The sequence below is a fragment of the Chrysoperla carnea genome, chromosome 3, assembly GCF_905475395.1.
Source record: "Chrysoperla carnea chromosome 3, inChrCarn1.1, whole genome shotgun sequence".
Lineage (NCBI taxonomy): Eukaryota > Metazoa > Arthropoda > Insecta > Neuroptera > Chrysopidae > Chrysoperla > Chrysoperla carnea.
Window position 1 is genome coordinate 71,895,776 of NC_058339.1, and position 13,199 is coordinate 71,908,974.

General features: G+C 29.9%; 2 protein-coding genes across 6 annotated transcripts; one reads left to right on the plus strand and one right to left on the minus strand.

The window, feature by feature from the left end:
• Nucleotides 1-1,766: 1,766 nt before the first annotated feature.
• On the minus strand, nucleotides 1,767-3,227 carry LOC123296869 (protein artemis). The gene has a single exon (XM_044878556.1). The coding sequence runs from the start codon at nucleotides 3,061-3,063 to the stop codon at nucleotides 1,864-1,866; it is 1,200 nt and encodes a 399-aa protein (XP_044734491.1). The 5' UTR covers nucleotides 3,064-3,227; the 3' UTR covers nucleotides 1,767-1,863.
• LOC123296868 (zinc finger protein 616) lies at nucleotides 3,196-8,705 on the plus strand. Of its 5 annotated transcripts, none has more exons than XM_044878552.1 (3): nucleotides 3,196-3,300; nucleotides 3,820-4,154; nucleotides 5,510-8,705. In XM_044878552.1, exons 2-3 carry the CDS (start codon nucleotides 3,850-3,852, stop codon nucleotides 8,490-8,492), a joined length of 3,288 nt encoding a protein of 1,095 aa, XP_044734487.1. In that variant the 5' UTR covers nucleotides 3,196-3,300; nucleotides 3,820-3,849; the 3' UTR covers nucleotides 8,493-8,705. The 5 variants fall into 5 exon arrangements, with proteins under 5 accessions (XP_044734487.1, XP_044734490.1, XP_044734489.1 ...); XM_044878555.1 differs by lacking the exon at nucleotides 3,196-3,300 and adding an exon at nucleotides 3,349-3,448; XM_044878554.1 differs by lacking the exon at nucleotides 3,196-3,300 and adding an exon at nucleotides 3,370-3,452.
• Nucleotides 8,706-13,199: the final 4,494 nt, after the last annotated feature.

The window sequence follows — 13,199 nt, forward strand, 5'->3', positions numbered from 1 at the left end:
AAAAAAATAAATAAAAATTATTAAAAACATGGAATTGAGTTGAATTTTTTGAAAGCATAATTGGTATGATTTATTGGAATAATAAAACATAAAAAATAATTATTGGATTGAGAATAATTTCAGTATAAAAAAAATATTAAAAAATAAAGTAGATTTCTCATGCCAATTAAATTATGTAATTGTGATACAATTTAAAAACAGCTTATGTATACAACAAACTTTAATAATAAATGTTAAATAGTTTCACTAATATTGTTGGTTTTTTTTACTTTCCGTTTTTTTCTAGGTAGTACAGCAGTGTCGAGGCCCTTAGTTACATAGTTCACCTCTACTTTTTCTGCTAAAATAATACAATTTTAAATGCCAATTATTTGTGTGAGGCATGACAGACGTTTAGAACATAATTTAGAGATTAAGTTCATTATAAGTAAATAAATACCGAAACCGTTAATTAGTCAATTTTAAGTTCTCAGTACCTGGATTTTTTTATTTTATTTTATTTTTGTTTTTTGGTAAATCGTGATTTTTTGGGATAAAAGTTTCCGAGATAAACCGACGCTTTCTAAAAATCAAACCCCCTGCATACTAAATTTCATGAAAATCGTTGGAGCTGTTTCCGAGATTTCTATATATTTGGAATAGGGAATATTCATATATTTTTTTTATATTTTTAATTCATTGCTTACACCGTTGTAACAAAGTAAAAATATAAATACTTCTTAAAAATGCTGTATTTAAGTGTAAAAAAATATTTAAAATACATTAAAATTTTGAGATATTTAAACGCAGTTTTTTATCGATCTCTGTTGATGACGGATAAGTACGTGATCTGTCAATTGGTGACAGTTCAATGGATAATTTACACTTTAAAAAAATGAATTTACAACACAGAATTTACACTCGTTATTATTAAGTTTTCTAATAAAAAGCCGTAGAATAGTATAATTTAATGAAATACCATATAAAATGTAAGTAATTAATATAATACAGTATGTCAACAAATTTGACAAGCTATGATGTCACGTCCGTATAAAAATTTGAATTTCCGTTTTAGAAATTTTTAAATGCCCTCACTGAATTTATACTTTTATTAATTAATTTTAAGTAATTAAAAAGATATTAATTACTAAAATAATGGTTTAGTTGAAATGTCCAATCATTAAAGTTACGGAAGAAAAATATTTGAACCAAATTTAAATTTAATGAATACTCCCTATTCAAGAATTGCTCGTTTAAATATATAAGATACGCTGCCTTTAGCTCAGTACTCATAAAAATAAAGTTATTAAATTCTCTGACAGATTAAGGCCACACTGAAGTTTAACGTTATTAAAAGAAAAAATTTTGCCCAATAAACTTGTAAAATAAAAATACAATTATTGTATTTTGTCCTTCTAATAACGCTAAATATATTTATAAAAGTTTATTTGAAATGAATTTTAGAAAATAATGACTGAAAAAAAATGAACAAGATAAAAGTTTTCGTGCAATCTCATGGTGATCTTGAATTTGAGCTTAATCTTGACCATTCTTAAATGATTTTTGTATAAGGTTATTTCACGCAAAAATTACAAAACCGTGATTCTTAGGTGATAGGAAGGGTATTTTTGGAATAATCTCCAAAATCTCATATAAAGACCGATTTCTCGAATCGATTTCATACGATATCATTGAAACTGTTTATTTGATGGTTAAATAAACAGAATTTTCGTAATTTATCGGAACTAATTGAAAAATTCCAAAAGTCAAGAGCAAATTTTTTTGGATGTTTTGAAATTAATTTTTTAAAAGTCATATATGAAGATCTACAATGATTTTAGTTAGTTTCTCAATATTAACTAAACTTAATTTGACAAATGTTAATTAAGATAATTTAGGATATTTTTCTGGGGGAGTGCAAGGTAACAATGAATCATCTGAACTTTGACTACATTTGTCTAAACTCTCATCCTCGGGTTCAATAATTAATGGTTCAGAATCCTCCTTATCAGAATCAAAAGTTTCGTTAGAGCTTTTATTATAATTATTGATAAACGTTGAAACAAAATCATTATGTTTGTGATCTACACAAGCAACAACTTTTTTTGGTTTCAAGTATTTCAATAAATACTTAATTTCAGAATATGAAGAGTGACACGAGTAACAAACTCGTACTGAATAATCGCCAACTTCGGAAATACATAATTGTTGGTCTTTATCAATAACGAATTTATCTTTGGTCCAATATAAAGCCGTTGGACTTATTTGTAATATTTTGTTACCTCGGCATAAATGACAACATCCAAATTTCTGAGACGCATGTATTCGAGATGAATTTCCATCGAAAGTGTAAACATTTTCCATTTCGGGTATTTTAGAATAAACGTCTTCGTATTCCTTATGAACATAAATTTTTTCTTTCAACTTTTCATAAATTGCAATAAATAATTGTTCCGAGCCACAAACAGCAGATAATTTTATAAAAGTTGAATTGTTTTTATCTTTAATTAACCAGTCTTGAATTATATCACATATTTTCTTGGCCGATTCTGCTCGATTTGGAAACCAATCGTATACTGGATTTAAAAAAGTGGTATCCAGATATAATGTATCAATTTGTTTTACAACCGATTCGTCATAATCAGCATGCAATCTTCGGTATTTCATGAATCCCTCATTTTCAATCCGTATATCTCCCGTATATAAAATTCTCTTTGAATTTGTTTCAAATAAAAACATCACTGCTCCAGCACAATGACCAGTTGGTAAAAGCGAAACAGAAACATTTACATCATTTTCGGTAATTAACGTTGAATACTTCAAACTTAACGTCTTAATGTGCCATAAAATATCAGAATTGGACGGTTTTAATTTTGGTGTTAATAATAGTTTAGTTAATTCGGACATATAAACATATTTATTCGTCTCTTTTAAATGATTTACAAAAATTTCTTCAAATAGCCCTTCCGTATGATCACTATGAATATGTGATAGGAAAAAAGCTTTTGCAAAATAGTTTTCTTCTTTAAAATAGTCAACAGAAATATCCGGGATTTCTGTAATTACACCATCAAAAGTACTCATTTTAAAATTACCGCGTTTTATACATGCGTGAACTTAGCCATGTATTGTATGCAACTGCCGTTGAGTCATCATATACACGCAACCTTCAGTGTTCCATTCCCGCCATCTTATAGGTTATGACTAATGTATAATATTTTAATTAATATTAATTTTTTTAAATTTAATTTACATTATTTTACGATAAAATAATTAATAAAATTATTTAAAAACTATTAAATTGACATACAGTTATGTGATGTAAGTTTTTCTTAAAATTATGCCACTATTTACGAGCAATTCAATAAATTGATTAAACGCATCGAACGTATCCAAATAGTAGCCTCTTGAAGGTCGACGCTATCTTTATGGAAATGATTGTTAGGTTAATTATTTTGTAAATTATTTAGTAAGTGAGTGAATAAAATTAAGTAATGTAGTTAATTAATAACATTTTAAGTATGTATACAACTTGTAAATAAATTTTAGTGCCATATTTATTGTATGCTTTGTGTGATATTGATATACTAAAGTTGCACTTAAGTCGAATTGTATAAGAATCTGATAGTTGAGATAACAACGCTCAATTGTTCGTACATTTTGTTGAAAATAATTAATTTAAGTCAAATGTAATCAGTAATAATTTTGAATTACGTGGTTTACCTGTAAATTAATTGGAATTAACTAATGTTAACCTCAACATTTCTAACCTCAACTTGTCATTTTGGATTGTTCAAGTTAACCTCCTTTGTAATATGTCATATTTTTGTTTACATACAGATTTTTCAAGAATGATAATACATTCGTAACATGGAGGAAGGTTTTAATATAGCTTGGGATGATGGCCCAACCGTTGGCCATTTGGGTATGTGTGAAGAAGTAGTTGTACAAGATATTGATAATGATGGTATCGAAGTTGATGAAGGCGACACAGAGATTTTGTATATGCAAGAGGATGGAGAGAATGATGAAAATGTTGTTTATATGCATTCAGACGAAGTACTTGTTGATCAAACTGAAGAAATAGCTATCACTGAAGATGGTGGTTATATTGAGTGCCAAGTTGCTGAGGAAGTTATTACTGATGATTGGGCCAATCCTCAGAACGATGATAGGTACTTAAAATTTATATTTTGATTCATTTGTAAAATTTTTTCTTTGGTCGGCTATTTAATATTGTATGAACTGGAAAATTGATAATAAAAAATAAAAATAGATGAGTTTCAATTATATAAGATTTAAAAAATTTTAATTGGTCATCGATCTGAAAAGCTGGAATTATTAGGAAATTTTGAGATTCTGTGAAATTCATTAGTTCAGCAAATTTCACCTGAAATACTTAAATTATAATACTTTGAAACTGGTAGGCATAAATTTCGATAGTCAATTAATTTTGGTCGTTACTTTAAAATTATTCAGGGGAAAATTTTTAAATTGTTTAAAAATGACAATTATTGAACTTAGCGTAAATAGACTAGGGTTGGTAATTTTTGAAACCAAACAAAATTATAGTAGGATGAAACCCATTGGAAAAGGAAGAAAATATAACAAAAATGAAAGGAAAAATAAATTACGAGCGATCTGAGGTCGGCAAGTGGAAGGGGGTGAGTTTTTAAGGGTACAAAACCGTTTATCTTGATTTTCGGCAAAACTAAAAGTACTATAGAAAAAAGTTAAATTGCAAAGTTGTATTTTTGTTATATTTTCTTCCTTTGCCAATGGGTTTCATCATACCATAACTTTGTTTCGCTTTTTACCATTTTCAAATGCTTCGGCCCTGGTGTGAAAAATAATTAGGATATTATGTTTTTCTCACGTATCCGAAAATTTTGAAAACTGACCTATAATACTTTTAATGATTAGAATAAAATTCTTATACAGACAAACTTTTAATAATTTTTTTCGATATTATCGATATCTGAACTTTGAGGTTGATATATTTCTACACTTTAAAATATATCAAGAAATTCAAAATATTGTTTTGCCTCTGCTTGTTTTTTTAATAACTTGGGTAAAAACAAAATAATCCATTTCATTTTTTAATTAGATAAGTAGTTTTCGAAGTTACGCCAAATACAATATTTCGGGCGATAGTATAAAAAATTTTCGACCAATTGACAAATGAATCCGATTTGTACGTTATTTCGTTATTTGAGTCATAATTACTTTATAAATCGAGTTGTATCTAATTCACGCGTTATACCTTTGAGTAAAATTAAAAATGGAGTTTTTTTTGTCTTCAATTTCAATTAAAAATCAGTATATATGAAAATTTTGATTCCAAAAATACAAAAATCTAATTAATTTGAAAATTGGATATCGCCAGAATCCCATACAAAGAGCGACCCCCCCCCGGTTTGATATCATTTTGCATGCATGAAAAACAAAAAAAAACTTTGTCGTTATCGTGAGACTAGTTATTTAAAAATATTAAAACATTTTGACATAATATTATATTTTAAAATTATAGAGTTGAAATTGTGGGAGAATTCACAGAAAGTCGAGTAGACGGTACTGATGACATAGAAATCCCATTACCCACCGATCAAGATGAATATACAACAAGTCGACCGTATCCGTGCGACTTTTGTAGTCGTCGTTTTCGTAAAAAAGCCAATTTAATGAATCACATGGTTGCACATCAAACAGACCGACCACATGGATGTAACCTATGCGGAGCGCGATATATTCGTAAATGTGATTTAATGAATCATTTAAAAATTCATGCGTACGTACCTGAACCTGAAGCTTACGAAGATGAAGAAGAAGACAATGATATTAATTATCAATTGGAAGAATCTGATAGTGAACGCCCTCGTAAACGAAAGTCAAATTCGAAAAAGAAGAAAAGTAGCAAAGTGAAAGTGAAACAGGAGGTTATCGAGGAAGAAAAATATTCAGTCCCATCTAGATCCTATGATTACGTGGATGAAGACATGAGATTACTTACTGAAATGGCAAATAGTTCAGCGCGTACCCTTGAGTATAGTAGTCCTGAGTATAATGATATATTACCTCCTGAAAATCACCCGATTAGCGAACCTAGGTATCCAATAACTGATCCTAGGAAACCTTTTGTATGCCAACATTGTGGTGTAGGGTTCGCTCGAGAGAAAGCATTAGCTTCTCATGCTCGAATTCATGGAGGTGATAGTCCATTCGAGTGTGAGACCTGCAACGATATGTTTTGGGATATTGCTCTGCTTAAAGAGCATGTTCGAAACAAACATGGTGATTTGGCTTTAGATAATTACGACGATGATGACGAAGATTACGTCGAGGAAGAAGAACGCTATGGTGATTATTTTTGTCAAACTTGTGGTATGACATTTCATCGTCAAGATTTACTTAAACGGCACAGTCGTATTCATGTAAAAGAGGAATATGTAAATGATTCTGAATTTGGACATGTGTGCAATGTATGCGGTGATTCATTCCCAGAGGCCTTAGATTTGTTAGCGCATGCAGAAGTACATGCTAGATTAGATATTCATCGTTGTATGTTATGCGGTGAAAGTTTTGCACAAGAACAGGCTATGGCTACACATATAGCTCAACGTCATGGCAAAAATATGCCACCAAATTCATGTATGCTGTGTGGTAAAACTTGTAAAGATCGCAGAACGTTGTTAAAACATTCTTGGGAGCATTCCAGGGAGAAAACATTTTCATGTTCGAAATGTACGAAAAGTTTTCATAACAAGGCACGTTTAAGGCGCCATATGTTATCACATCGGAACAAATCTGTTACATGTAATGTATGTGGTGAAGATTTCCCCGATGGCAGAAGTTTAATGAATCATCGACATAGTCATACAAATATGTCAGGGCGACAATTTCCTTGCAGAGAATGTGGGAAAACATTTGGATCACGTAGTTCACAACAAATTCATATTCGAATACATACTGGTGAAAGACCATATGGATGTCGATTTTGTTGGAAAGCTTTTGCTGACGGTGGGACATTGCGTAAACATGAACGGATACATACAGGTGAAAAACCGTATGCGTGTGCAGTATGTCCTAGAGCTTTTAATCAACGAGTGGTACTTCGTGAACATATACGATCACATCATTCGGGCCCTGATCCTAAGTATGGTACAACAATGACTCCATACTGTTGCTCTGTATGCAGTGATCTTTTTTCAACGTCGCAAGATCTAATTGTACATTTAATACAACATTGCGATTTGAATACGGCGATGAAACGCCAACCGCAAGTGGGACCACGTAAATATAAACGTCGTAGAAAATTAAAACCGCACGAATTAGAACGATTATCAAATCGTATGGAACGAGATGATATAGACGATATGTTGTCTGATTCGGATGATAATACTAAACGTAAATTAGGTCGCAAAAATAAGAAACCTAAACCTCAAATTGAAGAGAATTATGAGTCAGTATTTAAAAGTTTTGAGTCTGCTGTACAGACAATAAATAATTTAGTAAATTCAAAACCAAGTGGAACTAGAGGACGCAAGAAAAAAGTTACCAATAATAGTGAGTCTCCACAGACATCAGTGCCATCTCGACCAAAAATGATTCACACTCAAAAAACTCGAGTAGCTGTTGAAGTAAGTTCAGGTGACGGAAGTAAGGTGCGTCACAAAACTAAAACGCTAATAACACGAACAACTCCGGCGGTTGTCACGAATACAAATGAAAAAACTACACCAGAAAAAAATGGCGAACGAAACCGTCCACGTACTAAAAATGTTAGCTATCATGTACTTCAACCAGAAAAATATCCAACAGCTACCTTCGAACAATATAAACAAGAGACGATCGAAGATGTGATACCAATGAAAACTGAAACAAATATTATGGTGAAATCAGAACCAGAATCTCGGCGTGAAAACTACATGGATCTAGAAGAAATGTTTTATCACATGAATAACGATTATGGTGAGAGTGAAGAACAAACTGCACTTGGTATTGATGGCGATGGTAACTTTCATGTTGCACAAAACATTGAAGTCAGTGAAGAAGTTGTTCCTGAAGTTGAAAACGAAGAAGTATGTATCGAAGAGCAAGTTGAAAATGAGGAATATCTTGAAGAGGAGAATACCGAAGAAATTACCGATAATTACATACAGTACCAACAAAAAATTGATACGGGGGAAACATCGGAGCAAATGAATATTGAACATATACCAAACAACATGGATCAAATTGAACATGGTGATGATTATGGGGAATCAGTTTTACCCGATTCCTTAGCGGTCCATCAAGAACAACAACAACATTTCGAATCAACAATACATCATCAACAGCCCACGCAACAGAATCATCAAATTAATGTAAAAATGGAACCATTAGAATCGAGTTCACTGTATGAGTTGGCTGAATTATCGATGCAACATGCGCAGAATAAGTTTAAATGTGAAATGTGTAGTGCAACTTTCTCCGATAGAGGACAGTTATTATTACATGTTCCAGTGCATATCTGATAGTAATCCGATGCTCAATATAGAGAGCGACAACATTTTTATTCAAGTTTTAATATTCTACCTGCTGTAAGTTGTAAAGGTTTGGCAAGGGGTATTTAGTGTAGTAGGTAGAAGACAATTTATCGATTATCGATTTTATCGGTATATAAATAAGAGTGATTTATAACAAATAGAACAACATTTTTACAGAAACAAATGGTTTTTTACTGAAAAAAAAAAAATTGTAAATGCTGAAAACATACAAAAAAAAAAAAACACTTATTTTATATATGTTTTATTTAGTCTTGTAAGAATATTTCAGAATTTGAATTTAAATATTTGATAGTAGTTTATATTTTAGAGTTTGTAAATAATTATTCTTTCTTATTATTATTGTAATTAATTATATGAAAATTAATTAATTGAAAACACATTTAGAAGAGAAAAATCATCATTAAAAGTAATATTAATAGTAAAATATTGAAATATTATTGATTCACTTGTATTATGAGTGCCTATATGATTGTTGAAACACTATTTTTTCAGTCGTATTATTATTGTTTAGGAGGTCAATTTTCAATTACGCCTTGTTAAAACTGTTTACTTAGGGGAAGAATAATTTTTCAACGATTTATAAATGAATTTTTTCTTATTTTCATTTTTTTCAGTCAAATTTCGCGGTCAGCCCAGAGTGATTTCCGCAGTAGAAATTATACATCCCATACTAGGCAGACAAAAGACTGCCGTAATAATTTAAATGAGAGCGATTTTGTAGTCAGGGCGAGTCCATGTAAATACATTAGACTGTCTTCATTGTTCGAGCAAATAGGTCAATCTTATTCTATGAAACGGTATAACTTCTTTCCTAGTCATTTTGTTCGACTGGGAACATAGTGAACGATTATGACTTATCGTCAGTTCTTGCTTACTATTTTTGTAGTCGCATCCAAGTTGTAAAATGCGCAATATAAGTCAGATATTTTCCGAATCGCCACCAAATTGTCAAACAAGTATGATTTTTTGTTATTTTATAAATTTAGCTTAAGGTTCTGTATGAGTTTCATCCAAATAAAGACAAAAATTTCACATATTTCAAAATTGTTTTACTTTCAAAAATGTTTTATATAAAATCGGGAAGAGATTTTTGTACCCTATTTGAATAAAACTTCACTAAGGGTAAATTATAAAAAAAAAAAAAAAAAAAAAATTGTGTTTGTTTTGATGAATGATTTATGTCACCTCTCCGAAGATGGTGGTTTTTCCGATTTTATAAAAAACTTTGCTCATTTATTTATTTAGGCGTCTGTAGGTGGGGAAAGAATTCACGATCTATATTAATCGGGGTCAAGATTTAGTAATCAAGAGCCATAAAGCTTTGTGTCAATATGTACTTTTCTTCATTTTTTGGTGCCTTGTATCGGCTATTTTTCCTTTTTTGTGTGAATTTTCACCAGCAGAAAAATATTTAAAGATATTGACAAAAAAATTGAGGATGTCTTTATTAGCGAAAATTGTACAAACTTTGTAAGTATCATTAAAAATGTGTATACGTTTTTACATACTATAAAAAATTGAAAATTGACCTTCTAATGCAAATTTGTGATCTTTTAATTTGCACATTTCACTTTATTTTTATTGCATCAATAAATTTCATTAACCAAAAAATAAATTTTTTATTTTTAAGAGTAGTTTTCAGACGGTACTGAAGTTTGTTATATTCAAAATTGTTTTAATTAAGAGTTTATTCCTTTTCTAGAGTTAGATACAATTTAACAGAATATTCAAATGTTCGTTCTTATATCACAGTTTTCTATACATTTGCGCTCGCTCATTTGCAAACGCTTTATGTTACAAATTGCAAACCATTAATATATAGCTTGCATAAACAGTTTTAGAACTTCTATTTTCCCATTTGAAGTGTACCTTTTGGAAGTGGTTAGATACATATCACCTTTTAGACCGTGGGACACCACGGGTTATTTTAAATGATAAATATGTACTTGAAACTTCGTGAGTGGCTTTCATTTGACGAATCTACCAAACTTTCCTCTACGATTTTATCCGACAAGGTTGCGTTTTCAAATCATTGATGATGATATTTGAGTTATCGTTTTGAAAAAACGCAGCAGGGATTTTTCGGACACTATGACCACTTGATAACATTAATAATTATTGAATAATAAAATATTTTATCTGGGAAAAATACTGCACCGATGAGCTTGTATACCACCTCAAACATGTCGTATTGAAGTATTTTTGTTTTTGAATACGTACATAGTACACTTTCACTGAATTGTTTGATACTTATTAATGTTATTAAATGGTCATAGTGTCCAACAAATTCCCTGCTGCGTTTTTTCAAACTATAACTAAAGTTTGACGTCATTATACTCGTTTGAAAAAGCAGCCTTTTCGAAAAAAAAATCGTAGAGGAAAGTTTGGTAGAATCGTCAAACGGAAGCCACTCACAAAGATTCGAGTATGTATTCATCATTTAAAATGTTTCACCAGAAGATGTACACGAATTAGACTAAGGTCCCTTGGCAGTAATAAATAGTCGTAAAGCACTTACAAATATTAGTTTTGAAAAAAAAAAAACTCTCAGAAGAAATGGAATTTAAGAAAGAATAAAAAAAACATTTTTTTATGAGGCCAACTAGTTTTTTTGAAGACTAGACATTGTTTTCCATAGTTAAGCCCAGTAAATTTGAAAGAAGTTTGCTATTTTGAAAAATAGCAATGTATTCGAAATTGTTATGGGACTTTGGGCTAAAAATATGTTACGTTAGGCGTTTTAAGGACTAAAATAAAAAATATTTTTTAAGCAGAAATAAAGGAATATTCTCTTAAAATAAATACTTTATTACATATATTTTAATTACAATTACAATTTTTGTGTTTATTATGATAATTATATAAATATATGTTTAAACTATACAGGCTGTTTTTAAATACATACGAAAAATTTGTACGATTCTTTGGATAATTTTAGAACGATTTACTCATTAATTTTTAAGTAATGATTGGTCTTTTAATACTTGTTAACGGTTTAGTGAAATCGAGTAAATCTAAAGGGAATATAAAGAATCATTTTATGAACTTTTTCGAATGTGTGTAAAAATATTCTATTTATTGTTGTAAAAGATATTAATTTATATTTTATACATTTTATTTAGATATTATTTCTGAGACTATACCTAGAAAATTTTCTAAACGCCATTTTTTATTGAAAAACTTCTTAACATTTTATTCGGTATTTATGAAAATGGGCTAAAAAAATAACAAAAAATTTTAATATTGACGAGTAAAACACTGGGAACCAAGTCTAGGGAATAATTACGGTTAGTTAAGTCATACTAACCGACCAGGCTAGTAATTCTTGAGAAACTAAAATCTCTGAAATGAAGATAAATACAAAAATCCATTTTATTCGGCAAAAAATTCTACCTTCCAAGGTAGAATCCCTTTCTGAAATCAGAAAAAAATAAGATAAACTATCCTGGAAAACGAGAAATTCGAAAGTTGATTCTTGTGGTCAGTCTAATATTTGTAATACAAAAATTTATTAAGGCATTAGGTCGATATTGAAAGTTTATAGTCAAAGAGAGGAAACATTACAATCAAAATAATTTGTTGTTATACCATGTATATATGAAATATATCAAGATATACTAAGTTTAGTCCCAAGTTTTTAACGCTTAAAAATATTAATGCTACGAACAAATTTTGGTATAAATGTTCATAAAATCACCTAATTTGTCCATTTTCGGTTGTCTGCTAGTCTGTCTGACAACACGGTAACTCAAAAACGCAAAAAGATATTCAAGCTGGAATTTATATAGCGTATTCAGGACGTAAAAAGTGAGGCCCAGTTCGTAAATGAGCAACATAGGCACATCGGGTCTTGGGCCCATAGGATCCATTTTGCAAACTGTTAGAGATAGAACAAAGGTTTAAATGTAAAACATCATTGTTTACTCTTGAGGGCGCAAATTAAGTTAAGAAACATTAATAATATATACACAGGTACCTGTATACTGAGGAAGTGAGAGGAAAGATACTCTTATAACTTTGTGTGTAAGAGTGGCTATCTTTCTTTACTTACATGTCTTTAAAAAAATATCCATTGTGTAATCAACATTGTCTATACATGGTATTTCAACAAATAACTCAGCCAATTGTTTGTTTTCACTTGTTTTTTATTCAATTTTCCAAAAACTTTATAAAATCTTTGAAAAATCACATTCACCAACACATCGAAATATTCCGATCTATGATTTTAAGTTAAAAATGTACTGAAATTAGTAAAATAAACCAAATAAAATTTTAATAACATCTACTGACACTTCAGTCAGTATATGCAATTTTACCGATCTCATTGATCTTGGTGTTTATCGAATAGGTACCCGAAATACTTATTTTTTGTATAATGACTGAAATTGTATCGTGAATCGAATCGTGCTAGACAACCAAAAAATTAAATCCTGAAATATTTACTCTATGAGATCACTCTAGGAATTTACGGAGCTCTTTATTTTTTAAATTTTATTTAAAAACCTTTTAAAGTATTTCGTTTGAACTTTGCATATACTACTTTAATGTAAATTTTGTAACTTAGTCTTTTTTCCGAGTGTCTCAAATTCTATGTGTGATTCATGATAATAATCTGTATAAATATTTATTGATATCATTATTAGTTCAGAAGCTGACATTTTCATATAAAAACTG